Below are 27,858 nucleotides of genomic sequence, written 5' to 3'. Positions count from 1 at the left end.
GTTAGGGTGTACATATACATTAACCCCCTAGGCACCGCTCAGTAAATATACTGCGAGTGGGCAGCAGGTGCAGGCTTGGCAACGTTCATGTACCTCGCCGGCTTGCATGTGCGCACCCCTTGCCAACCCGTGCTGTAATTGGACACAGCATGACTTTGGCAGCAGAAACCTGCTGATCAGCTGTGTCCAATCACACACACAGAGTTCTGTGTACAGTGATCTCGCTGTTTCCTCTCTCTGAAGAGTAGGGAGAAAAAACAGCCAGATTAGTAAGTAAAAGCAGCACACAATACACTTGTTAGGCACACAGTGAACTCCTTCACCGACAGTGTCTGTTAGTGCCAGATTGCCCACCACCATATCACAGTCCAATTATAAGTTGCTGATCAACGCCATTACAGTGTAGCATTTATATCTGTGTAAATTCCAGTATCTATACCATAGTTTGCAGATGCTATAACTTTCACAAAAACCAAATAATATACACTTATTGGGATTATATTTCTTACTAAAGACATGTAGCAGAATACATTTTGGCCTAAATTTATGAAGACATGTGATGTGATGTGATTTGGTGTGTGTGTGTTTTTGTTTGTTTTCTAACAGAAAGTAGAAAATCTTTTCTTTTTTTTTTTACAGAAACAATTGAGTACTGTCCGTGATACTTTTTTTATTTGCACTAACATACAATTTTGAGGACAAGCTTTCGGGGAATGTCCCCTTCTTCAAGGTCTAAGCAGTACTACTCCAAATTGTATGTTAGTGCAAATATAAAAAAAGTATCACGGACAGAACTTGATTGTTTCTGTCGCAAATGCACTAATACGGCTACAATCACCTCAAGCAAAACAGAAGATATCTTTTTTTTTTTAATTTTCGGGTTTTTTTCCGTTTATGTGCTGAAAATATAAAAACCCAGTGGTGATCAAATAATACCAAAATAAAGCTCTATTTGTGTGAAAAAAATTACATAAATTTCATTTGCTTACAGTGTTGCATGATCGCACACTACCAGTTAAAGTAGCACCTGGTCATGAAGGGGTAAAACCATCCAGAGGTCAAATGGTTAGAGCGGAAGTTTAGGAATGAGCAATTGTATGGGACCAATGCAAGTGTGTATGTGCCATACCTGGCCAATCCTCACGGAAGCTGGAAATCACTGTAGTAGGCACAGCTACTACAATTATTGCCTCTAGCTTCTGGGTCCCGTGCCAAGTGCTGCCCTGCTGCTTGAACACAGGGGGTCACACGCTTGGCACAGGTGCCATTCAGAGAACAATTTGCATTTTCTCAGTGAATACAAAGCATTCTCTACTTGAACAAGGTAGAGAGGTGGGGAGGTGATGTCACATTAAAGTGTTACTAAACCTCGGACCCTGCATTCGCTAGATCCGGTCTCCCAGGACCCTGCATTCGCTAGATCCGGTCTCCCAGGACCCTGCATTCGCTAGATCCGGTCTCCCAGGACCCTGCATTCGCTAGATCCGGTCTCCCAGGACCCTGCATTCGCTAGATCCGGTCTCCCAGGACCCTGCATTCGCTAGATCCGGTCTCCCAGGACCCTGCATTTGCTAGATCCGGTCTCCCAGGACCCTGCATTCGCTAGATCCGGTCTCCCAGGACCCTGCATTCGCTAGATCCGGTCTCCCAGGACCCTGCATTCGCTAGATCCGGTCTCCCAGGACCCTACATTCGCTAGATTCGGTCTCCCAGGACCCTGCATTCGCTACATCCGGTCTCCCACAGTACATACAACATGGAAATGCAATTATTTTAGTCAATATAAACTGCTGAATACCTTTTCTCATCAATAGTTAGAGCAGTCTTGTGACTTCTATCAGTGTCCAGCAGAGCTCTGGTTAAAGCTTGTAGGAGGAGCTTTCATTCTGCTCTAGGATGATGCAGAACCCCTGATCTCTGTCTGGACAGCGCTGATTGGCCCTGTGCTGATCACATGCAACCTCCCAAAAAAAAAAGAAAAAAAAAACCTCTCTAGCAATACACACCAAACTATGCATGTGCAGAGTGACTCCACACGATAGGTCTTATCAGGAGATAAAAGGGGAACAACAGCTTTTTTACACAATGTTGAGGATTAACCCCTTAGGTTCCACAGTGAGTATAATAAGCATCCTTTACTGCATATACAGACTGATTTTACGGTTGTGGGTTTAGTAACACTTTAACATTACTGTTTTTCCACTGCCGATTACTCTACCAACAACCAAAGAAAAAAATAGATTGTCCAATTTGTACTCCAATTCTGTAACTGTTTCTTATGTGCTGGATTTAGTAGGTCTAGTCTAAATCATACAAACAAAGAAACACAATGGCTCAACCATCCAATACCAAAGAGCATAGTTTGAAGGTTGAAGACAAGAAGCAGAGAAACCCAGAAAGGAAACTCACTTTGGGCTTCTTATTGGATACCAGCTGAGAGACAGTTTGCACAGGACTATCCACATTCTTAAAGGCGAACTTAGGATCAAAGAAACGACTGTCGATTTTATCAGGAGCCAAGTATCCTACAAGAAAAAACAAAAAACATTTAAACATCTCACTATAAAATGATCTTACTTACTGTCTCTCTAAAACTAAAATTGTATTATATTTCAGCTCACTAGTCCTTAAGGTGGTGCCTCTTTAGTGTGCCTGTCAGTAACACTTCCTATTTAGGGTGGCATCTAAATAATCTGCTTAAGCCAAGCTGATTTCTGGGTGCATGTGTGCTCCCCTGCTGATCTGTGCTATGATTAGACACAGCATGAGTTTGTCAGCAAGTTTCAGCCAATGATTTTGATTGTATACCTTCTGATTGGCTGTGGCCAATCAAGCACAGGGTTCTGTGTTTACAAACACACAGAACAGTGATCTGGCTGTTTCTTCTCCCTGAAATCAACTCTGAGTTCAGGAAGAAAAGACAACCAGATCCTGAGAGTAAAAGCAACACACATACACTTGCTAGGCACATAGTTAACCCCTTGATTGCTCTTCTGATCACCCTGTCACCCATTAGTATTATTTGTACAGTGTCTGCTTACAATATTATCACTGATCACTGTAGTATTGTCACTAGTGAAGTGTCAGTCAGTGTCAGTTAACGCCAGATTGCCCACAACACTACCACAGTCACACTATAAGTTGCTAAAAACCACCATTATTAGTATAGTTTCTGTACGAATCAGTATCTTGATCACTACCAGAACTACACTAGTGTCCCCAAAAAAGCAGTTTGTTTTTTTACCAAAGACAACAGAATAAATTTTCTTTTCCTCTAGATGTACTGTAAAAACGGTAATAAAACACTAAAGCTCCTGAACGCTACTAGAAAAACGCTATTGCCAGCGTTTTTATCCAGCATTTTTGAGCTTAAAAAACATACTAGTGTGCATGGAGCCTTATAGTTCATAGATTGTTGCTCACTGGACAGAGGACTATATAGGCTGGGCACAAGGCATCAAAAGGGTGGTGTTTGTGCTTGCTCTAAAAATCTCTTCCTAGAGCCCAGCCATGATACCTACATTTGGGGGGACACTTACATATCATCTCTGCTCTTTTATTTCCATATACACTATATTGCCAAAAGTATTGGGCCAGCCCTCAAAATCACTAGATTCAGATGTTCCAATCACCTCCATGGGCACAGGCGTATAAAATCAAGCTCCCAGGCATGCAGACTGCTTCTACAAACATTTGTGAAAGAATGGGTCGCTCTCAGGAGCTCAGTGACTCCAAGCGTGGTCCCTTGATAGGTTGCCACCTGTTCAATAAGTCCATCCGTGACATTTCCTGGCTACTAAATATTCCACGCTCAACTGTTAGTGGGATTATAACAAAGTGGAAGCAACTGGGAACAACAGCAACTCAGCCACCAAGTGGTAGGCCACGTAACAGGACAGAGCGGGGTCAGAGCATGCTGAAGCACACAGTGCGCAGAAGTCGCCAACTGTCTGCAGAGTCAATAAGCTAAAGACCTCCAAACTTCATGGAATGGGTTTCCAGGTCCAATGCAAAGCGTTGGATGCAGTGGTGTAAAGCACGCCATCCGACGCTTTGGACTCTAAAGCAGTGGAGATATGTTCTCTGGAGTAACCAATCACGCTTCTCTCTGGCAGTCTGATGGGTATGTCTGGATTTGGCGTTTTCCAGGAGAACGGTACTTTCCTGACTGCATTGTGCCAAGTGTAAAGTTTTGTGGAGGGCGGATTATGATGTGGGGTTGTTTTTCATGGGTTTGTCCTTGGCCCCCTAGTTCCAGTGAAGGGAACTCTGAAGGAGTCAACATACCAAGACATTTTGGACAATTTAATGCTCCCAACTTTGTGGGAACAGTTTGGGGATGGCCCCTTCCTGTTCCAACATGACTGCACACCAGTGCACAAAGCAAGGTCCATAAAGACATGGATGAGCGAGTTTGGGGTGGAGGAACTTGACTGGCCTGCACAGAGTCCTGACCTCAACCAAAACACCTTTGGGATGAATTAGAGCAGAGACTGCGAGCCAGGCCTCCTCCCCCGACATCAGTGCCTGACCTTACAAATGCACTTCTGGAAGAATGGTCATACATTCCCATAGACACACTCCTAAACCTTGTGGACAGCCTTCCCAGAAGAGTTGAAGCTGTTATAGCTGCAAAGGGCGGGGCCAACTCAACATTGAACCCTATGTATTAAGACTGGGATGCCAGTTCATGTACATGTAAAGGCAGGCGGCCCAATACCTTTGCCAATATAGTGTATATTCTGTACTATTCTTTTAGATGTCTACGTTAGTATTTTACTTTCTTTGTAACTAAATAAGACCTTTGCTTCTTGAGCATTGTGTTTATTTTTATAGCTAATATTGTTATATTATTATCACCATTATTATCAGAGCTTTGATAGCCTAGCTAATTATAGGAACAGACAAGATAGTACATATTTAGAATTTAAGCAGCGGGAAGTGAAAACCACCCCCGAGTTATTTTAATTATCAAAAACAAGTACAGGCGCACCACGGTCTATGAATGCCTTGGTTAATGTAATTTTCAGTTTACAAATGAAAATCCATTGAAAATAATGCCTCGGTTTATGTTTTTAAAGAATTTTTTTCGCAATACGAAGTGTATGTAGGTGCCGATTTTTAACTACAATTTCCGGCTTTTTTATTTCTTCACTATAACTCAGAATTAGCTGTCATTTTCCCCAGAGCTAAAGGAAACTTTGTTTCTTTTAAGAAACTAAAAGGAAACATGGTTTCTTTTAACTCAGGGAAATAAACTAAAAGGAAACTTATTTTAGCTGGGGGGAATGTGACAGCTGAATCTCTGAGCTATAGTGAAGAAAAAAAAAAAGCCAGTAATTACATTTAAAAACCGGCACTGACCTATAGTGAACGCAACTTTTTTTTTTTTACTTTTTCTGACCTCCGGAAAGTATTAATTGGTTTTCAATGCATTCCTATGGGAAACCGCGTTTCAGTTTAGGAATTTTTCACAATATGAAACGTCCTGCAGAACGCATCACTCACCTTGACACACAACAAAGATCTCAGCACTCTCACTTCGAGATGCCTGGGGCTTTGTGGAAGCCACTTTCTTGAAAAAGTTCTTGAGGATCCACAGAAGGGATTGATAATCAGCAGAACGGAAAATCTTAGTGATGAACCATCCTCCTCGACAGAGGCAGTCACAGGCCAGCCGAAGAGCCATGAGAGACAGGTGCACTGAAATACAGAAAACATTTTCATAATTAACATAAAAAAAAAAAAAAGATTTCATTCTAGGACAACCATTTGCACTGTCTATGCTCCAGATTCACAAAGATCTATAAACCCGATACACCCCGAACATAAAATTATTAATTATCTACTGTTCTGAAACATGTTGGAGACTGTATGGTGACTGTCACAATGAGATTTTCCAATTCATGTTCTAGACATACAAAAAGAAAGGAGCATTACTGAGACATTTTCTGTTATTACAACTACATGGAATTTCATTAAAGATTTCCTAAATGCTAACAGTACAGGTTTGCTGGTTTGATGATATAGGGAACATTTAGAAACGTTGTGCCTAAACAGTACCTTGAAGTGTACCTTTTGTCTTGAATCCTGCTGAAAAATAACAGTGCACTTCCTGGCATGTGAGTGTGCCTAGGCACTCCTGTGTCTACACAGCCTCTCCTGTCTTTTTTCCTGGCTGGAGGCTTTCATAAAAAAAAGCAAAGCCTTGCTGTTAGCAGCTTCTAAAGCAAAGGTCTTTATAAAGCTAAGCTTAGATATGTGGCTAAATGCTGAAAAGTAATTTGTGTTTGGATGGCTTTTCAGAGGTGTTTGGCAGGCAGTGAGGAGGCAATACGGCACATCCTTACCATCTGTTGTAACCCCTTTAACATGCAACCGTGTGTACTGAAAGCTTTTATGGAGTGTCCCCATTCTGCCTGCTGAATGCAACGGGGGATAGTTCTTGATGCTGGTATGAAGTGTAAACACTTTGCAGCTTATAGGGGTGGGGGCCCCAGCTTATAGGGGTGGGCCCCCCCCCAGGCTTACCTGCCCTAAATCTATCCATTATGATACATGTGCTTCTACTATGGAGACTCTCAAAATTATAGCATAAGGACTGCAGATATACTGGGGTGCAGTGAAGTGGTTCTGCAGCTTACACATCCATTTGCAAATATGTGCAAACTAAATCTGTTTTTTAACGCGAACGGTTAGACAATATAATTCAGTTGGTTGCAGGCTGGCTGGTAAGCTGAGCTGGGAATTTTTCTTTGTTGCTATTTAACCTGCTTCACCCTTCCATGTGCTCCTTGCTGCAAAGGCCGCTTAGAAGTTGGGGCAGTTGCCATTTGTTTGTAAAGTGGTTGTAAACCATCTCATATACCCAGTGAAGTGATTTTCCTCAGGCAATACATAGAGATGAAACAAATCCTCCTACATAAGTTGTACCTGTTTATCTATTTCCCTCTCTCCCCTACAACCATTTAAAGTCCAGAATTTACACAGCATTTCTGAGCTTCAATGGCAGGGGTTGGGGATCTGATGTCACACTGCACACTCTATAGAGCAGTAGTCTCCAAACTGGGGGCCAAATGCGGCCCTTTGCTTATTTTAATCTGGCCCTTGGAGCACTACTTCATTCGCTGACACCAAAGAAGTGGCACGATTCTTCCCAATGATGGGGCACAGTTTCTCCCAATGACATCAACGATGGGGCACAGTTCCTCCCAATGACACCAACGATGGGGCACAGTTCCTCCCAATGACACCAACGATGGGGCACAGTTCCTCCCAATGACACCAACGATGGGGCACAGTTCCTCCCAATGACACCAACGATGGGGCACAGTTCCTCCCAATGACACCAACGATGGGAAACAATCCGTCCCAATGGCACCAATGATGGGGCACAATTCCTCCCAATGACATCAATGATGGGACACAATTTCTCCCAATGACACCAATGATGGGGCACAGTTCCTCCCAATGCCACAAACAATGGGGCCCAATAACACCAGAGATGGGGCATTCTTTCCAATGACACCAGTGATGGGGCACAATTCCTCGCATTGACACCAGTGATAGGGCACAATTTCTCCCAGTGGCACCAACAATGGTGCCCAATGACACCAATGTTGGGGCACAATTTCTATCAATGACACCAATGATGGGGCATTGTTTACTCCAACTGATGCTGGGACATTTTCTACTCCCGATGGCCAGTCTGGCTCTCCTAAAGTCTGAAGGACAGTAAACTGGTCCTTTGTTTAGAAAGTTTGGAGACCCCTGCTCTAGAGCATAGAGCTGAGTGTAATCTGAGACCTAAATATAGGGAACTCTATAGAGTCTCAAAGGGAAACATGCACAGCTGAGGCTGTCAATGATCTGCTGTGTGCTGGAGGGGGAGCAAGGCCGTCTCCCAGTATTGTCTGGTGTCAGAGACTGTCAGAAGTGACTCATGCAGATAACAGAGGGATGGGAAAGGAGACAGAACTCACACTAGGTGCTTTGGAAATAGGCTAGTACACATTATAGAATGATATGCTTTGTTAAATTTTCATTTCACTGTTTACAACCACTTTAAGAGGGGGGCTAAAAATGCAGTTGAACCTCATGTATTTAACACTCCCCGGCTAGATGTCTAAATAGGCTAAAAGTGTGAATATTGTATGCGCCAAAGCAAAACAAACCTTGCGAGAATGCATCATGGGTCCAGTTTGCTCCCACGTTCGGGGCTCCATCATTTAATACCACATCAGCTTTCCATGTTTGAAGTTGCTTCTTTACTGCCTTTTATGACAGGAAATGAGAGCATGTATTATTATTTATGTTACAGCCAGAATGCTTTTGTAACACATAAAAAACCGGTAGCCTCAATTTATTTGTATTTTTTAGGGTGAGAGCTAAGAAGACAATGCATGCTATCAAAATCAGGATAACAATACTCGGGAAAAACAGAAGAAAATATATGGAGTTCTTTTTAATCATATAAAATATGCTACTCTTCAAAATCAAAGTGAATTTTATTTGCATTTTTCTGCTAATTAAAAAGTTTATTCAGGGTATTTTTTATAAACAAATAATCAAAACAGAGGCCCCATATGAGCTAAAAAAAAGCAGTGTGAAAATTGCTTTGGTATGCCAAGCTGGTTAAAGACTATTGTTGAGTAAACTGGAACATTCCAAATCTTCATAAATTGGTCTTCAAGTCTACTACCTGACAGCCCAACTGTCCCACTTCTATCATCTAGATAAGTCTGAAGCCAATCACTACCAGACATTCATTTGCAGACAGCCAAACAGAGCATCATACACCCCCCCCCCCCCCCTACAGGTGATCTTACGAGGGGTCGGGCAGCCGGGAGCCTTGGCTTTGCTTGATCCCTTGCTATGACATCACAGACGTGTCTGGGAGTTGGCCCTTAGACATTAGAGCCTCAAGCTTCTGGGTCCTGTCCCAAGTGTTGCCGTGCTGCTTAGTGAACACGGGGGATCGCTCGATTGGCACAGGTGCCATTCAGAGAACAATTTGTATTTTCTCAATAAACAAGGTTGAGAGGCAGGGGGGGATGTTGTGATGTCACATCAAAGTGTTACTAAACCCAGGACCCTGCGTTCACTACAGCCGGTCTCCCCGGACCCTGCGTTCACTACAGCCGGTCTCCCCGGACCCTGCGTTCACTACAGCCGGTCTCCCCGGACCCTGCGTTCACTACAGCCGGTCTCCCCGGACCCTGCGTTCACTACAGCCGGTCTCCCCGGACCCTGCGTTCACTACAGCCGGTCTCCCCGGACCCTGCGTTCACTACATCCGGTCTCCCCGGACCCTGCGCTCACTACATCCGGTCTCCCCGGACCCTGCGCTCACTATATCCGGTCTCCCCGGACCCTGCGCTCACTATATCCGGTCTCCCCGGACCCTGCGCTCACTATATCCGGTCTCCCCGGACCCTGCGCTCACTATATCCGGTCTCCCCGGACCCTGCGCTCACTATATCCGGTCTCCCCGGACCCTGCATTCACTATATCCGGTCTCCCCGGACCCTGCATTCACTATATCCGGTCTCCCCGGACCTTGCATTTAATATATCCGGTCTCCCCGGACCCTGCATTCACTATATCCGGTCTCCCTGGACCTTGCATTCAATATATCCGGTCACCCCGGACCCTACATTCACTATATTTGGTCTCCCACAGTACACAGAACATGGAAATGCAATTAAATTAGTAAATATAAACTACTAAACACTTTTTCTCATCAGCAGTTAGAGCAGTCTTGTGCCTTCTATCAGTGTCCAGCTGAGCACAGGTTAAAGCTTATAGGAGTTTTCATTCTGCTCTGACTGTACTATGAGGCTGCTGGACCCCTGACCCTCTATCTGGACAGTGCCGATTGGTCCTTTATTGATCACATGTACCCTCCCAAAAAAAAAATCTCCAGCAGTACACACTAAACTGAGAATGTGCAAAATGCCTCCTAGGGCCCTGTACTATCAGCAGATGGATTGAGGAAAGTAGAAGAAGGGAAGGATAAGAGAAGTCAGGATCAAACAGCTTTTTTACACAATGCAGAGGATTAATCCCTTAGGTTCCACAGCGAGTATAACCAGCATACTTTACTGCATATACAGACTGATTTTACTGCTGTGGTTTCAGTAACACTTTAATGCCTCTCCTTACTACACACATGGTCTCTTGTGGTATAATTCTCAGTTACCTGAGCTTGTCTCCATTCCTAGTACTGATCCATGGGACTCCAAAGGGGTCCTATACCTACATCAGCTCCACATCCACAGGTCCAAAGACATTTCAAACCCTGAAAGATGATATTGATCTCCGGAACCACATGCTATCCAGATACCTACAGCTCTGAAATGCTCTGTGGGCCTAGTTTCCGGACACCTCCCCCACCCTTCGGCCCTTGTCTTTGATAAGATATCATAACAGGCAAGGAACCCACTAAGTTGATATCTGCTCTACGTAATGCTCTACACATTCCCATCGCTATCAGCATAGCAGATAGAGCCAAGTCTTGGTGAGAGTCAGATGTTGGGTCTGTGAAGGAGGAAGAGTGGGATGACATATTGGAAGATACCAAATACACATATACATCGAGCGTACCTTACCATACCTTACTTCGGATTTCTAAATACCACACAGGTCATAGCATATAGAGTCCCCGATACTCAGAGGCTTCAGGTACCCTTTTCCATCTGTTATGGACTTGCCCAGTAATACAGGCCTAGTGGGAGCAAATCATTACATTTTTGCATGACCGCATGGGTTCTCTCTTCAACTGGACCCAAAACCATGTCTATTTGGCATTCTTCCAGAATCTGATGCAGACACGTTTCTTCCCGGTTTCTTGCACAAAACCCTTTTCAGTGCTCAGAAGCTTTTGGCTCGTCACTGGATGCAGGCCGCTCCTCCCACATTTCAAGCCTGGTTGACAGAAGTTAAATCTACACTACCCTATAAAAAAACTGGTTTATCTTCACAGACGTTTCCCCTTGAAATATAATAAAATATGGGACAGATGGCTTGAACAGCCTTGGATGATATTGCCTCAGGAGTTCTATGTTTTGGTCTCCCCCCCTTTTCTCTTTCCCCTATTTTTTCTATAGGCTCAATATCCTTTTCTTAAGGCCCTGTAATCTCCTATGTCCTTCTCAAATTCTACTTGTATTGCCAACCCACGATAATTGGCAACGCTGACATGTTTGGGTATTCGGTCCCTCTCCCCGACCCCCACTCTTCACCTGGCTCCTAAGCCTTGTATGTTGTATTGTATTACCATCCAATGTAATTCATTGTAAATCCATTTTAATGTATCCCCTGAGATCTGCCTGCTAAATCCATACTGAGTGGTAAAAATATAGACTTCAATTCAAATATACCTTCTGCTGTGTACCGTGCAATGCTATTGTACTATGTTTTTTTACGGTCAGTAAAGTTGCCAAAAAGACCAAATAATATGGTCTTTGAGTGCTCTGGGACTTCAGAAGGCTAACATAAAGCAATCTTTTTTACGACTGTCAGTTCTTGAGAGGGTTTAATCATTTGTTTGCTAATGCTGTCATATTCCAGGAAAGGCCATTACCATTCCAAATCCATCTCTTGAAAGTAACTGCTGCCTCCCTGGTTAACTCATACCGCTGATCACTGCATTGCCTGCAGAGGTACGGTGTGGACAAATGAAACAGATTAGGCCTGGATGCCTGGCCTTGTCATCCGTCACTAATGTAGGATGAAGGTTTGTCATGAGGTCACAGTCCAATTACCTGTCTGCAGGACTCGCTGGTGATGTCATCCTGTAGTGTCACAACATTAGGAATGGGCTTAATAGGCACGAGGTCAACTCCTTCATGAAAGAAAAAAGAAAAAAAATTAACCCATTTGCACAGGCATATAACAGCAGTTTATACTTCCCTTCCTTTAGGAACCATACCAATCTGTTTAGCTGCCAAGAGTACGAGCAAGCTATAAGTGACTGAAGTCTCAATGAGGGCAGGGTTAAATGGCAAAGTGAGTGTCGTGCTCCTCTGTACTTACATTAAAGTGTTACTAAACCCAGAACAATAAAATCAATCTGTATATGCAATAACGCATGCTTGTTACACTCACTGTGGAACCTAAGGGGTTAATCATCTGCATTGTGTATAAATTCTGTTTGATCCTGACTTCTCTGATCCACCCCTTCTTCAAGTGTCCCCCTTTTATCTCCTGATACTACACATAATGTGGAGTCACTCTGCACATGCTCAGTTTGGTGTTTATTGCTAGAGAGGTTATTTTTCATAGGAGAGTGCATGTGATCAGCACAGGGCCAATCAGCACTGTCTAGACAGGGATCAAGGGTTCTGCATTCTCCTAGAGAAGAATGAACAGTCCTCCTAAAAGTTTTAACATGTCTGCTGCTAGACACTGATAGTCACAAGACTGCTCTAACTGCTGATGAGAAAAGGTATTTAGCATAATAATTGCATTTCCATGTTGTGTGTACTGCAGGAGACCGGATATAGCGAACGCGGGGTCCGGGGAGACCGGATATAGCGAACGCGGGGTCCGGGGAGACCGGATATAGCGAACGCGGGGTCCGGGGAGACCGGATATAGCGAACGCGGGGTCCGGGGAGACCGGATATAGCGAACGCGGGGTCCGGGGAGACCGGATATAGCGAACGCGGGGTCCGGGGAGACCGGATATAGCGAACGCGGGGTCCGGGGAGACCGGATATAGCGAACGCGGGGTCCGGGGAGACCGGATATAGCGAACGCGGGGTCCGGGGAGACCGGATATAGCGAACGCGGGGTCCGGGGAGACCGGATATAGCGAACGCGGGGTCCGGGGAGACCGGATATAGCGAACGCGGGGTCCGGGGAGACCGGATATAGCGAACGCGGGGTCCGGGGAGACCGGATATAGCGAACGCGGGGTCCGGGGAGACCGGATATAGCGAACGCGGGGTCCGGGGAGACCGGATATAGCGAACGCGGGGTCCGGGGAGACCGGATATAGCGAACGCGGGGTCCGGGGAGACCGGATATAGCGAACGCGGGGTCCGGGGAGACCGGATATAGCGAACGCGGGGTCCGGGGAGACCGGATATAGCGAACGCGGGGTCCGGGGAGACCGGATATAGCGAACGCGGGGTCCGGGGAGACCGGATATAGAGAATGCAGGGTGACCAGATATAGTGAATGCAGGGTCCTGGGTTTAGCAACACTTTAAAGCTACATTCAGACCAGTGATTTTTGCAGTGGCAGGAATCATATTTCTGCTGCAGCTCTGAGCGGCTAGGTAAGGCCGCTGGCCCTGTTCGCTACAATGACAGGTCGCTGGTGGCCACAGCTATTCGCAGCTCTCTGCAAAGCCAGTCTGTGTCGCTGCTGGCCACACCTTTTTAAGCGAGTAGCTACAGCCGCCAGCGACCTGTCACAGCAGGAATATCTGATTCCTACCACTACAATTCGCTAGGTGAATGTAGCTTAATGTGGTAGTAAAGTCCCCTAGCATAACTTGTACATACAGCTACACGTACAATCAGGCTTACCTGTAGGTACAATGAATATCTCCTAAATATGCACAGTGGCTTAATGGTTAGCACTTCCACCTGGCAGTACTAGAGTCGCTGGTTTGAATCCCAACCTCAGCACCACCTGCCTGGAGTTTGTATGTTCTCCCTGTGCCTGCGTGGGTTTCCTGCGGGTACTCTGGTTTTCTCCCACACTCCAAAGACATGCTGGTAGGTTAATTGGCTCCTGTCTAAATTAGCCCTAGCATGTGTATGTATGAATGTGAGTTAGGGACCTTAGACTGTACACCCCTTGAGGGTTAGGGACTGATGTGAATGTACAATATATGTATGTAAAACGCTGTGTAAATTGACAGCACTATACAAGTACCTGAAATAAATAAAAGTTAAATAAATATTCACATTGGCAATAGCAGACGACATCACCTGTGCATGTGCGGCGATGCTCTGCATTCAGGGCACAGAGTATGTAGTTGAATGCAGAGCGCCATGCCGCAAAAGTGATGTCGTCACACCCCTGGCCATTCAAATGGCAGGAGCCCACAAACCTGGAAAGACTGGGCGAAGATGGATGGTCTGAGGGAGCTGTGACAGCGCTGCTCTGGAGGGCTCCATGTGCAGGTAAGTGTGTCATATTGTGCTGGTATGTGGTGCATACTAGCAGATTGTGGAATAAACAGGCAGGGGACCCAATTTTTTTTTTTTTTTTTGAGGGTTTACTAGCGCTTTAGAGCTCACCATACATATTACAATCTGACTGTACAATCTTGTACAATGTAATATAAAGACCTACCTATCCAATCAATCTGTATCCAATCAGGCTGGCCCTTTCACTTCATAGTTGTTGGTAGATCTAAATAGCTTTGCACCAGTGTGTGGTGAGCTCAAAGTATAACTAAAAGCAAAATGCTGTTTGAGATTTAGACAAAAAGTGAGGTACAAAACACCTTCAATATTACAGAAGTCATCCAGTTGACTGTGACTGACTATTACTAGGTATAGTAGCTACATTTCTGTCCTGATATGGTCCCTTTAAAGTGTATTATACCAATCTTGAAAAGTGTAGGGCAGAGTTATATCCAGTCAGGTTTTTAGTTCTGCATTTCCGCTGTGGAGATTAACCCTCTGTGCCCTGCTGACCTATGCCTACTAATGGGGACACCTGTTCTGGTGACTACCACCTAAGATGGGTACTCTCCTCACTTTGAGATTTGCTCTTATTTCCTTTTGCATCTTTAGAACGGGAAGTGAAAGGAAATTTACTCAGCGGAATTCAGAGAATTAAACAAACTGACCTTAATCTATCCAAAAAAACAGTTTTAGCTGTACATACACTTTAAGAAATAAAAGAACACAGTTGTTTTCCTCACCTATGATAAGACTGGATACCGGCATAAACTTCGAAGCAACCTGAAGCCTAAAAGAGAAATGATCAGAAACTGGATTGGTCTTAAAGAGCCACTATAAAAGTGATATTAAACACAATTAAAACAAACATGTCTATACTTACCTGCTCTGCTCACTGGTTTTGTCCCCAGCAGCCCTGATCCTCCTCTTGTTGGGTTCCCCACCGGCGCTTCTGGCCACTCCCTCCTGCCGAGTACCCGCAGAGTAAGTAGCTTGCTATGGGGGTACCCAAGCAAGCTTGCTCCAGCGTCGCTGCTCTGCATATCCACCCACACACAGAGCCACGACTTGGCCCCACCCCCTCTCTCTCCTCATTGGCTCACTGGCTGTGAACAGCAGTAGCAGGAGCCAATGGCTCTCACTGCTGTCTCAGCCAATGAGTCAGGAGAGTCTCCAGAGAGCTGAGGCTTTTGTGCACATTGCTGAATCACGATGGGGCTCAGGAAAGTATAAGGGGGGCTGAGGGGACTGCTACACACCAATGTTTTTTTTAATCTTCATGCATACAATGAACAGAATGCATGAAAATATAAAACCTTGAGCCTTTAGGACAGAGGTCTCTCAGCTTTGTACATTTAGCACTGTAATTTTCTCCTATTCCCATCTGCAAAACTACTCAAGCTTTGTTGGGCAGTATAGGAATTGTGAGTTAACAGCAAGTCCAGCAAAAATGTCTCCACTGAATTGTGAACTGGACTCTGACCTGGCCATTCTAGGGCATTAAAGCTGAATTCCCTTCAATTTTTGTTTTTCAAATTCACCTTTTTTGATGTCTTTTCTCTTGTCACAGGGAGTACTGGAACCTCTTCTTAACTCCTCTTTCATCAATGAGCAGTACTGGACAATGTAGAGAGCGCTAACATGATGACATCAGGGCTGCTCTCCACATTAATACACTCTGAGGGTGCAGTGCTCAAGGGACAGGGCCATGATGCCCCACACTTACAGTCTCTCCTCAGTCTTCTGGGTTGAGTGACAACCTGAAGACTGAGGACATCTTGGGGCAGATGGCTTCCCCAGAGAACCCTTAAAGGATAAGTTCACCTTTTCAACCAAAATAATAAATGCACATTTGTTGCAGGTAAAAAAAAATGTGCATTTATTATTTTTGTCTGCAGGAGCCTGGAAACCATTGCACCAGCAATCAGTAGATCGCTGATGCTATGCAGGTCTCCTTCAGACCTGTCAGAATATCTGCTTGTCACACAAGATGAATGAGCAAGCAGATATGCTGACAGGAAGAATGAATGAACTACCACAACGCTCAACAGCGTCATCGTAGTTCATTGAGGACTACAAGCCAACATCCGCTAAGGCTGCTGGGACTTGTAGTCGCTCATTCACAGAATGCTATGAATGAGTGATGCGGTCGAACGTTTTTTCAATTTGACAGCTAGCGGGGGGGAGAAGATGCAGCCCTTAGCTTTTTTTTATCTGGCCCTTGGTGCACTAGTCCATCCACTGGCGCCAACAAAAGGCATAATTCCTCCCACTGACCCCAGGAAAGACGCACAATTCCTCCCAATGACACCAATGATGGAACACAATTCCTCTCAATGACACCAATGATGGGACACAATTCCTCTCAATGACGGGACACAATTCCTCCCAATGACACCAGTGATGGAACACCATTCCTCCCACTGAGACCAACGATGGGGCTCTAATCCTGCCACTGAGACCAATGATGGAACACTATTCCTCCCACTGACACCAACTATGGGGTGCTATTCTTCCCACTGACACCAATGATGGGGCACTATTCTTCCAACTGACACCAACGATGGGGCACTATTCCTCCCACTAATACCAACGATGGCGCCTTGTTTTCTCTCACTTAAGCCAGGCCACTTTGTACTCCAACTGACCACAATCCAGCCCCCCTTAAGTCTGAAGGACAGTAAACTGGCCCTTTGTTTAGAAAGTTTGGAGACCCCTACTATACAGCATTTGCCTGTAAGCCTGCAGTTGAGGGCAGAGCCTGGGCCCAACACTCTTTTCTTCTATCCTGATCTGTGCTACAAGGGCAAAGTGACATTTCTACACAGCATAGTGGTCTGGCTCTGAAGCAGCTGCCTGGCCATAGGAATTTGTAGAGCACAGATGATTATGTGCATTTTAATTGCTTTTTAGAACCCAGAATTAAGCAGTTAATTTTTTTCTGGTGAGTAAAACTGAGCTTTATTAACCTGATGTCATCTGCGTAAAACAAGTGTGCAGTGGCAAAGGGGGTGGGCTTCAAACCTCGCACACCGCACCTATGTGTCGCTGGGCAGCCACCGCTTCTGTGCTGATAGCATGGTCACTGCATGTTCCCAGCACAAAGACCGAGCTGTCAAAGAGAGACCTCTGTCTGTACTAAAGATCGGTAGCTGGCAGGACCAACTCCTGATCATGTGACCACTGTGACAGCAAATCACAGTCGTCAGATGATCTCCAATCCTTCCTGCCCCCTGAGTGTTCAGAATTTGGTAAAGGGACGCCACAGCAGGCAGGAATGGGTTAAACAACATGAAATGTAAGGCCAATCATTCTGCTTCTTTCCATCCTGACACATGAAAGCTCTCACCATCCTCCAGGGGCCGCACACAGATCAACAAGCGCTCGAGCTCGCTGCAAGAACTGGAATTTTCTGTTCAGCTGAATGAGCTTAAAGGCCGAACGGGAGCGATACCCTAAAAGAGAACAGCAAAATGATTTAAAAGAAATCCTCAGAAATGGAGATAATTGCTAGCTAGAAGGAAATGTATATATAGACAAAAAGTAGTACGAGTATTTGAGGGATCTCTAGTAACACAAGAACGGTCCGCATTCCACCTCATAGATAACAAATTTCACAGACAAGACTAATTCTACCTACAGATGTCACCTTATGGGGCAAACCTCAACATACAATAGTGCGCTATATAATGGATACTTGGTGGAGTCCAACCACAGGCACTTTTGTAAGCTTGGTACCTCTCTGTATTACACTTTTTCAGTTTTTTTTTTTTTTTTTTAATAATTGGCAAGAGAAAAAACAAACAGGGTGGAGAACAACTGTTCTTTATAAAAGAATGCACTTGCAGCACAGAGAGAAAAATGCGTTAAAGCATCACATGAATGAAAAGGAGAGGAAGGATGGATGGCAGTGTGCAGATGCTGAATGCCTATAAACAGGCTGCATCTATCTCCAGTTTATATCAAAATAGGTACTGGTGTGATGTGGGATAGTGCCATCATCCCAAAATCTAGACAACAGCCAAAAAAAAAAATAATCGGGACTTTTAACCACTTGCCATCTGTTCTATAGCAGAAGTACTGCTACAGGGCGACACGGCTGCGAAAAACCACATTATATATATATATATATATATATACACACACACGTGGTTTGCATTTCCAGGTCAGCGGCATGCGCGCTGCTCTACCCATACAGCTATTGGGGGCTGGGGATGTCAATCACTGAGTCCTGGCCGACACTCGGTGATCGTCAGCAAAGCTGACAGGGGAGAGACCTGTGTGTAAACAACACGGGTCTCTCTCCTGTCAGCATGGCCATGCTGTTTTGTATCTCTCTGCACAGCATGTCTCCCAAGTAAAACAGCACACAATTAACCCTTTGATCACCCCAGATATTAACCCCTTTCCGTCCATTGTCATTTGTACAGTGACAGTGCTTTTTATTAGCACTGATCACTGTATTAGTGTCATTGGGATGTCAGTGGTCGTTAGTTCTCCCCCCCAGTGTCAGAATGCCCACCGTAGCCCCGCTATAAGTTGCTGATCGCCGCGTGTATATATACCGCCATTTGTAGATGCTATAACTTTCACGTAAACCCATTAATGTACAATTATTGGGATTTTTTTTTTTTTAGCAAAGACTAAACATTTTGGCCTAAATTTATGAAGAAATTTGATTTTTTACATTTTTTTATTGGATGTTTTATAGCAAAAAGTCAAAAATATTGTTTGTTTTTTTCTTCAAAATTGTCTTTTTTTGTTTATAGCGCAAAAAATAAAAACTGCACAGGTGATCAAATACCACCGAAAGAAAGCTCTATTTGTGAGAAAAAAGGACATAAATTTCATTTGGGTGCAGTGTTGCATGACCACGCAATTGTCAGTTAAAGTAATACAACGCCGTATCGAAAAAAAAACACCTGGTCAGGAACGGGAGTAAATCCTCTGGAGGGTAAATGGTTAATCTACTCTGGCCTAGGCCATCATAACAAGAAAAAAAAAAACCTAAAATCATAAGAAATACCACCCCCCTAAAAAGAAGAAAAAAAAAAAAAACATCTATTAATATTGTGGAGGTGGAGGTAGAAGCAGGGACTGAAGTCATTTTGCAGGGTAAGGCTCCAAGTTAATGTGTACGTAATGGCGCAATTTTTGATCAATTTTGGATAGAGTAGGGGGAGGGTTAGACCCTCTGTTAAGTTTTTATGGCTGTGTCCCCACTGGGTATATTCATCCCTTTAGGTGTTCTGGGAACCATCATCACCAAAACCAAAAGCAACAGGAAATGGCAGCAATTTTTAGAATGGTCAGAGCAGAGGTGAAGTCACCCAATGGGGACAAATGTTCCAAATGACAAAGTCCCAATAAGAGAATTATCCTCACTTTGGGGGATTTCCATTCATCTCCTGCTCCATCTGCAGGACCGGGGGTGCAGGTAAATCTCCCCATCAAAAAAATAACATGATAGGATGTTTAACCCTTTACTACGCCATCCAAAACTAAATTTTTGGCCACTTTAGGCCTCCCTGTGATTTTACTACAATATAAAAAAATAAAGACACTAAAGAGTGAACCACACATCTCCAGCTTTAACATTACCTCTCAAACGTCTGATACTGATGTAAGATTACATGTAGGCAACAACTTAAGTCTGGGTCCTGTGACTTCATAAACAGTCTGTGGTTCTGCTTACCTGTCTCTTTAGCCAGATGATAGAATTTATCCTTTCGACTTTTTCCTACTTTCCCTTTTTTGCCCATTGTAAGAGTCGGTAGTCTGTTCTAATTTTCTTTATCCTGTCAATGTCTAGAGGAGAAAAAAAACAAAAAACAAAACATAAATCAGTATGCAGTCCATTCGTACTCCTGTAAGGGACCCTATCAGACAATGTTATACCTGGTACAAAACAGAGGAGCCCATAGAGCAGGGGTGTCAAACTGGTGGCCCTCCAGCTGTTGCAAAACTTCAAGTCCTATCATGCCTCTGCCTTTGGGAGTCATGCTTGTAACTGTCATTCTTGCAATGCCTCATGGGACTTGAAGTTTGGCAACAGCTGGAGGGCCGCCAGTTTGACACCCTTGCCATAGAGCAGGGGTGGACAACTGTGGCCCTCTAGCTGTTGTAGAACTACAAGTCCCATGAAACACTGCAAAACTGACAGTTACAAGCATGACTCCCAAAGGCAGAGGCATGATGAGACTTGTAGTTCACCAACAGCTGGAGGGCCACAGTTGCCCAACCCTGCCATAGAGGATTTGATTTTCTTTCACCATGAAGGGCAGGAAAGAAAATTGCTCAATTCCCCCATCAACAACGTCAATGTTGATGGGGAATGCCCGGGCTTTTAGTTTCAGAAAATAGGTGAAGGAACTCCCCCTTCTGAGTCACTTCTTATTCTTCTCCCCCTACCCTCCTCTGAGCACCGTCCCTTGGTTCCACCCCCTACCCACCTCCAAGTACAATGCCTTTTAGAGAATACACAACAAAGTATCGTTTTGTGGTGCCAAGTAATTTGTACATGACAACAAGAAAAGCAGTAAAATAGATCCCCTGCAGTCAGCAGCAATAGACCCTCCTCCAGCAACAAAAGACCCTCCAGCAACAATGGACCACCACAACAAATTACCCCCCAGCAGTAACAACAGATACAACAGATTTCACAGCAGCCAGCATCAACAGACACTCCAGCAACAAGAAACAATAAACCCCTCCAACAGTAGATCTCCACCAGCAACAACAGATCTCCCAGCAACAATATACCACCATGCAACAATAGATCCCCAGTAGCCATTAATAGACCCTCCAGCACACCCCAACTCCCCATACTATTACACACATTCAGCACTGGAGGTGCTGGAACTACGTTCCTGTTGATAAAAAAAAAAAACACCCTGCCTCCTGCAGCCGTATTGTGTTCTGCCAGCTATGGGATTGCGGGGAGCCTTCCTGGTCAGCAGAATGCAATAATTACTGCTAGCAGCTACAGCCACCAGCAGCAAACACCTGTACAGAAAAATCAGCAGGCGTTGGTTGTACCCAAGTTGATTGATGGATCAACTTGGGTACAATCAGCCTGTCCATACATGGATTGAAATTCATCTGGTCCCCACTAAACTGGCCAAATTTCGATCCATGCTTTAGTAGTGAAGGATGGATCTGGATGGTACTCCCAGAAAACACATACTAGTTCAGCAATGGCAGCTCCCATAGCTCTGATATAAAGCACAAAAGGAAAAAAAATGCAGCATTTCACATTAGCTGATCCTCCCCTTCTTATTCAACATGCTTCTAATCCTGAGGTTATCACCCTCATTGAGACCGGGGCCCGATAAATTCTTTAAAAACTATGCCATGCCTCAACAGTTAAAAAGTTAATACTAACATATTAGTATGGGAAACCACATACAGGTGTGCCTTGGTTTCCAAAGTTAATACATTCTCCAGGACGATTTGTATTGTGAAAAATTTGGAAACCGAAATGCGGTTTCCCATAGGAATGCACTGAAAACCAATTAATCTGTTCCGGAGGTCAGAAAAATATTTTTTTAAAAAGTCGCTGTCACTATGGGGTTTATTTACTAAAGCTGGAGAGTCCAAAATCAGACTCCCTTCTGCATAGAAACCAATCAGCTTCTAACCTCAGCTTGTTCAATGAAACTTTGGCAATGAAACCTGGAAACTGATTGGTTTCTATGCAGAAGGGAGTCTGATTTTGGACTCTCCAGCTTTAGTAAATAAACCCCTATATGTCAGTGCTGGTTTTTAAATGTAATTACCGGCTTTTTTTTTTCTTCACTATAGCTCAGGGAATCAGCTGTCACTTTCTCCCCAGCTAAAAAAAAAAAAAAAAAGAGAGTTTCCTTTTAGTTTACTTCCCTGAGTTAAAAGAAACAATGTTTCCTTTTAGTTTGTTTCCCAAGATAAAAGAAACAAAGTATCCTTTAGATCGGGGAAAGTGACAGCTAATTCTGTGAGCTATAGTGAAGAATAAAAAAAGCCGACAATTGCATTTAAAAAATCTGCACCAACATACACTTCGTATTGCAAAAAAAAAAAATTGTAAACCGAGGCATTATTTTCAGTGTGTGTGTGTGTGTGTAAATTTTCTTAGGATGAGGCTGGGTGGGGGGAGATGAGGGTTCTGAAAGGGCTCTCTGGAGGGGACTGTGGGTTATCTCCAAGAAGCTGGGAGCTTTACAGAGGCACTGTGGTAGATTGGAGTATACTGAGGGACTGGGGGGTGCTATGGGACATCGTTGGAGGTTGGGGGTACTATAGGGGGCTGAGGGCTCTGCAGCAAGCTTGGGGAAACTGTGGCCATCTAAGCAGGCCAGGAGAGTCCATCATACTAGGCGTTTTTCAGGCAGGTTTGTAATAAGCCGAGCACTGCCTACAGGTATGCCATTAAATACTCGATTTTTCCATGCTTGTACCCGCAATCTAATTTCTTTTTATGAGGAGGTAAGCAAAAACTTAGACTCCTTAGGGCTTGTTTACATGTGCTTCAAAATGTGGAATTGAACATGCTTTCATAAAAATCTCTGAAGACCAATCAAAGCCCATCACAACATAAAATGGTTAGCTTACAATTCTGTTTACACGGTGCTTTTGCTTCGCTTCAAAAATGATACCCCATGTCGCTTTCTTGGTGCTCCAAAGCATCTCCTAAGCCTCCATAAAAGTCTATGACAAAGCTTACTTACAGCACCTGCAGCTTTTGAGAGGCTTTCATTCAGCTTTAGCTTCGCTTTGTTACAGTTGTATGAGATATCCCAGGAAACCAAAAAGCAAATCTTTCCATCCAGCTAATAGACCTACTTTGGACTTTTAATTTATTTATTTATTTATTTATCGAGTTTATATAGCGCCAAAGGGTTTGCTCAGCGCTGTACAATAGGCTGAGCAAACAGCCTATTGTACAACAGCCTGTACAATTTAATTTCAAAATATGTGTACTACTGAGGAAAATAATACGATGGAAATAAATCAGGGTGAATTTGATTTAAATCACTTGTGAAAAGGATCGATATAAATCATAATTTTTAAAGAGCAATTGTCATCTCTGTCCCACAGCGGCTCCTCCACTGACCTGCTGTTGACTCACCGACAGTCCCAGTCACTGTAGCCTCCCTAGCGGTCTGATTATGTAAGTATTTCTGTGCTCAAAGCGGTACATTTTTTTGCATGGAAATATGTATTTTTTTTGATTGTCGACCTGTAATTTTTAGGAATAACTCACTGAAATCTGTACGAACAAGAGTCTAGTAAACATCCCGGGTATGATAAAATTTGAAACATGAAATCATAAATTATAATTTAATAATTACAAAAAATATAATAAATTTAATTCAATAATATAATCAAACCAAAAACACAAATTTGAAATATAGCGCCAAGTTCGCACATTACTGAGCAAAGTTGCAAAATCGTTTTCAGTATCTGATGACAAATTTCCTCACGAATCATTATCACTCAATTCTGCAAGTGGTTCTGATTTACTATCGCTGTTCTCTAGCTGCTCTAAAACCGCTTTTGACCTAAAGGGACGCTTTTTTGGATGCCATGGACATTTCTCAGTTTCCTGGCAGAAAGAACAGTAAAAATGCAGGCAGGGGACAGGACAAAGCACTCGGGACAAAATGTATGTGAAATGCTTTGATACAGTAATGTTTTACTACGTGATTTAGTGAATGTCACTTTTTGACATTTTAAAATTTCCTGCCAGTTCCATCCCCAGGGAACGTCGCAGGGACCGGAACCCGAAAGACAGATGTTGGCATCTGCCGGGGACGATGCAGGGGAGACATCGCAGGACAAGGTAAGTGAAAAAGCAATCCCGGAGCAACGCTGCAGGGTATTCCCGAATGTAGCTTGGGGTTACCGCTTGTGGTGCTGAAACTTTACCCCGAGCTACACTCGGGAATACCGCCAGGGAGGTTAATGAGATGGCTGGTAATTTGGCAGTGACACAACAAGGTGAGGGACGTGGCGGCAGCAGGTGAGTGGATGCCCGATAACAGGCGCTGATATGATGGATCTAAAATGACAGGTGCTCTTTAAATGTAAGGAATCCTACTCATTCTTGCCGTTAAAATCTTTAAATATTTGCAAACCAAATGAAGGTTTCCTTTTTAGAATAATAAGCTGTCAGGTTAGTAAAAAAGCGATATAAGGAGTTACATGCACATATACACATACATACTATATATATACACATACACACTATATATACATATACTATATATACATACATACAATATACAAAATATATATATTTATATATACACCGTATATGTATGTATTCTACTTGTACAATGCAGGGAATGGGGACATGTCAGGTCTCAGACTCAGGCCCAGCACACGGTCAGACAGGCTGGGCAGTGGCAGCACTCCCATAAAGAATAAAGCCCTCCTGTATCGTGTATCAGAGACCCGCCGGTGTCTCCTATATATACATATATATACAATGCACAGCTCACTCCTTCACGGCTCTCCACTCACCTCCACCGTATACAGCACACTGCTCACGTGTAGGACCACCGCAGCTCACTTCCGGCTGGTCGTCGGATGATGACGCCACTCCCTGTCAGCGCTGCGGCCATGTTGGTTAGTGGCAGGTTTGGGCAGCAGAGTGTGCTGAGCTGCAGTCAGAGTGGTAGTGGATGGTGAGTGTACTGAGGCCCTATGCTGGGGTGACGTACACTGCGGTCTGGGTGTCAGAGCTGAGATGTAGGTTAGTGTGACTGTCAGCTATGCAGATTCATATCTTGTCTGTGTTCTCCATGAACAGACATGAATGTGATCTTCCCCGTCGAGGTGAAGTCCCTGTGAGGCGGTGCTGTACGACATGAAGTCTGTGAGGTGTGGAGGGGCCGAGTGTTTTCTATATCCTTGTACACTGAGAAGCTCATCCCACTAACACCACCGACTGAGGAAGGGTGATCCACATCCTGACCACGCTGACAGAGGTGTGACCACAACCTGAAGAGCCTAGACACCTGCGCTTTGTATTGTTCCAATTTCAAATTGGGACACATTTTTCATTCTTCAGACAGTCAGATATTTACAAATTACAATCATAACGAATCTGAAATAACAAAACAAAATTCGAGCAAATAAGAATAGGATAGATTAAAGTAGAATAGAATACAAGATAATGGAATAGAAAAAAAAACACGAGAATGAAATTGAATATAACTGTCTTCTGAAATTCAAAAAGAATAAATGGAAATTTGAACAGAATAAAATAGAATATAACTGTCTTTCGAATAGAATAAATTCAAATTTGATTAGAATAGAAAAACAATAGAATATAACTGTCTTTCAAATAGAATAATTTCAGATTCAATTTGAATAGAATGAAATAGAATTTAACTGTCTTCCGAAATTCAAATAGAAACAGAAAAAAAAACAATAGAATAGAATGAAATATAATACCATTTACCTGCCAGCCCCCCACTGTATTTCCACTGTCTGTATTGGTTTTATTAAAGCTCAGTAAAGTGGATTGTTTGGAGTGCAGCTGACCGGATTTTTCCTGTTCTCTAGAAAGAATATAACTGCAGAGGGACTATGGGCAGCACAGTGGCTAAATGGTTAGCACTTGCACCCGGCAGTACTAGAGTCATTGGTTCAAATCCCAACCACAGCACCACCTGCCTGCAGTTTGCATGTTTGTCTGCATGGGTTTCCTCCAGACACTCCAGTTTCCTCCCACACTCCAAAGACATGCTGATAGGTAAATTGGATCCTGTCTAAATTGTATCTAGTATGTGTATGTATGAATGTAAGTTAGGGATCTTAGATTGTACACCCCTTGAGGGTTAGGGACTGATGTGGATGTATAATATATATGTGTAAAGCGCTGCATAAATTGATGGCGCTATATAAATACCTGAAATAATAATAACTGTCTTTCGAATAGAATAAATTTGATAATAAAATAGAATAGCAAAACAATTAAATATTATTATTACACAGTATTTATATAGCGCCAACAGTTTGTTCAGCGCTGTACATTACAACTGGAGACAATACATGAGACAATACAGTAACAATACAATAAAATACACGTGGGGTTTGAGGGCCCTGCTCCTTGGAGCTTACAATCTAGGGGGTACAGGAGGAAATAGCTGTGGGGGATGGAGTGGTGGGGAGAGCGGAGGAGATCAGCAGTTAGGTGAGGGCAGGGTAGGCTTCTCTGAAGAGATGGGTTTTCAGGGTGCGCCTAAAGGTGAGGAGGGTAGGTGACAGTCTGATGGATTGGGGTAGTGAGTTCCAGAAGATGGGGGAAGTCCTGGAGACGGGCATGGGAGTAGGAGACCAGGGAGCTGGAGAGTAGGAGGTCTTGTGAGGAGCGGAGAGTGCGTTTTGGGTGGTAGATGGATATCAGGTCGGTGATCTAGTCTGGGGCAGTGTTATGAACAGCTTTGTACATCAGTGTTAGTAGTTTGAATTTCTATGCGTTGGGAAATCGGAAGCCAGTGGAGGGAATGGCAGAGGGGGGTGACGGATAGAGAGCGGTTGGTAAGGTGGATGAGTCTGGCTGCAGAATTCAGGATGGACTGAAGCGGGGATAGCCTGTGTTGGGGCAGGCCGGTGAGGAGGGAGTTACAGTAGTCAAGTCGTGATATGATAAGGGAGTGAATGAGTTGCTTTGTAGTTTCTGTAGTTAGGAACATGCGTATTTTGGAGATGTTGCGGAGGTGGTGTCTGCATGAATTTGTCAGCGATTGGACTTGGGGCTGGAAAGACAGATTGGAGTCTAGAGTGACACCTAGTACTCTGGCTTGCGGGGTGGGGCTGATGGTGGCGTTGTTGGTCGTGATGGAGAAGTCGGGGGGGGGGCGTGGGCTAGGGGGAAAACTAGGAGCTCATAGAAATAGAAAGAATATAACTGTCTTCTAAAATTCGAATAGAATAGAAAATAAGAGAATAGAAAGAAGACAATAAAACTGAAAGGATATAACCATCTTCCGAAATTCACATTTCAAATAGAATAAATTAGAAAACGAAACAAGTTCCGAAAACAAATTTAACAAAACAAAATGATTTAAATAACAAATCGAATGGAACCAATTTTTTTTGTTGTGCACATGTCCAGAAGGGCCCCCCTGACCCTGTCCTGGGGCCCTTTCCATTGATTCCAGGGCCCTTTATTACGGTCACACGGTGGGACCCTTTCATGTGTTCTGCAGTGGGGTCCCATCCTGCATAGTTGCCATCCTTTCCAAAACATTTTCAAGGGAACCTTTGTTTTTTTTGCTGTGTTCTGTCAGCCATTGTAGGCAAACATATCTTAATTAGGGGCGGGGCTGTTAAAATGGGCATTGTTCTACAAGAGTCATCTGACATCATACTCCTTTGTACTTCTCTCCATACCCCCCCTCCTGTGTACATCTCTGTACGTCCCAAATAACCCCTGTACTAGCAGACCTCCATGCCCCCCAACACACCTCTACACCTCCCAGCATCCTCTGTACTCCTCCCAGCATCCCCCCCCCGCCACTGCATAGTGAACTGCCTGCCGGGGGGAGCTGGAGGAGATGACAGGTCTTTGCCACCCCCCACATCCCCAGTGGCAGAACATCAGGGCCCAGTCACAAGTGCAACCCTGGTAGTTCCGCCACTGCGATCTGACATTAAAGCAGAGTTCCACCCAAAGAGGGAAAGTCTGCCTGCCTGTCTCCTCCAGTGTCATATTTTGTCAC

The 27,858-nt window shown here is 44.0% G+C and overlaps 1 protein-coding gene across 1 annotated transcript in view; it reads right to left on the bottom strand.

Annotated features, from left to right (window-relative positions):
* Nucleotides 1–24,802, bottom strand: part of FTSJ3 (FtsJ RNA 2'-O-methyltransferase 3) — a 75,131-nt gene extending 50,329 nt beyond the window's left edge. The window contains exons 1-8 of the mRNA XM_089689699.1: nt 24,650–24,802; nt 19,842–19,954; nt 17,496–17,601; nt 14,890–14,936; nt 11,766–11,845; nt 8,175–8,274; nt 5,509–5,703; nt 2,410–2,525 (exon numbers count right to left, since the gene is read on the bottom strand). Coding sequence (XP_089545825.1) covers nt 2,410–2,525; nt 5,509–5,703; nt 8,175–8,274; nt 11,766–11,845; nt 14,890–14,936; nt 17,496–17,601; nt 19,842–19,908 — 711 coding nt within the window. The 5' untranslated portion in view covers nt 19,909–19,954; nt 24,650–24,802. The remainder of the gene's footprint in view (nt 1–2,409; nt 2,526–5,508; nt 5,704–8,174; nt 8,275–11,765; nt 11,846–14,889; nt 14,937–17,495; nt 17,602–19,841; nt 19,955–24,649) is intronic.
* Between the last annotated feature and the right edge of the window lie 3,056 nt (nt 24,803–27,858).

This window comes from Staurois parvus, unplaced genomic scaffold (genome assembly GCF_062004578.1).
Source record: "Staurois parvus isolate SC_StPar_1 unplaced genomic scaffold, SC_StPar_1.0 ptg000493l, whole genome shotgun sequence".
Taxonomy (NCBI): Eukaryota; Metazoa; Chordata; class Amphibia; order Anura; family Ranidae; genus Staurois; species Staurois parvus.
This window is presented reverse-complemented; position numbering and strand designations above follow the sequence as displayed.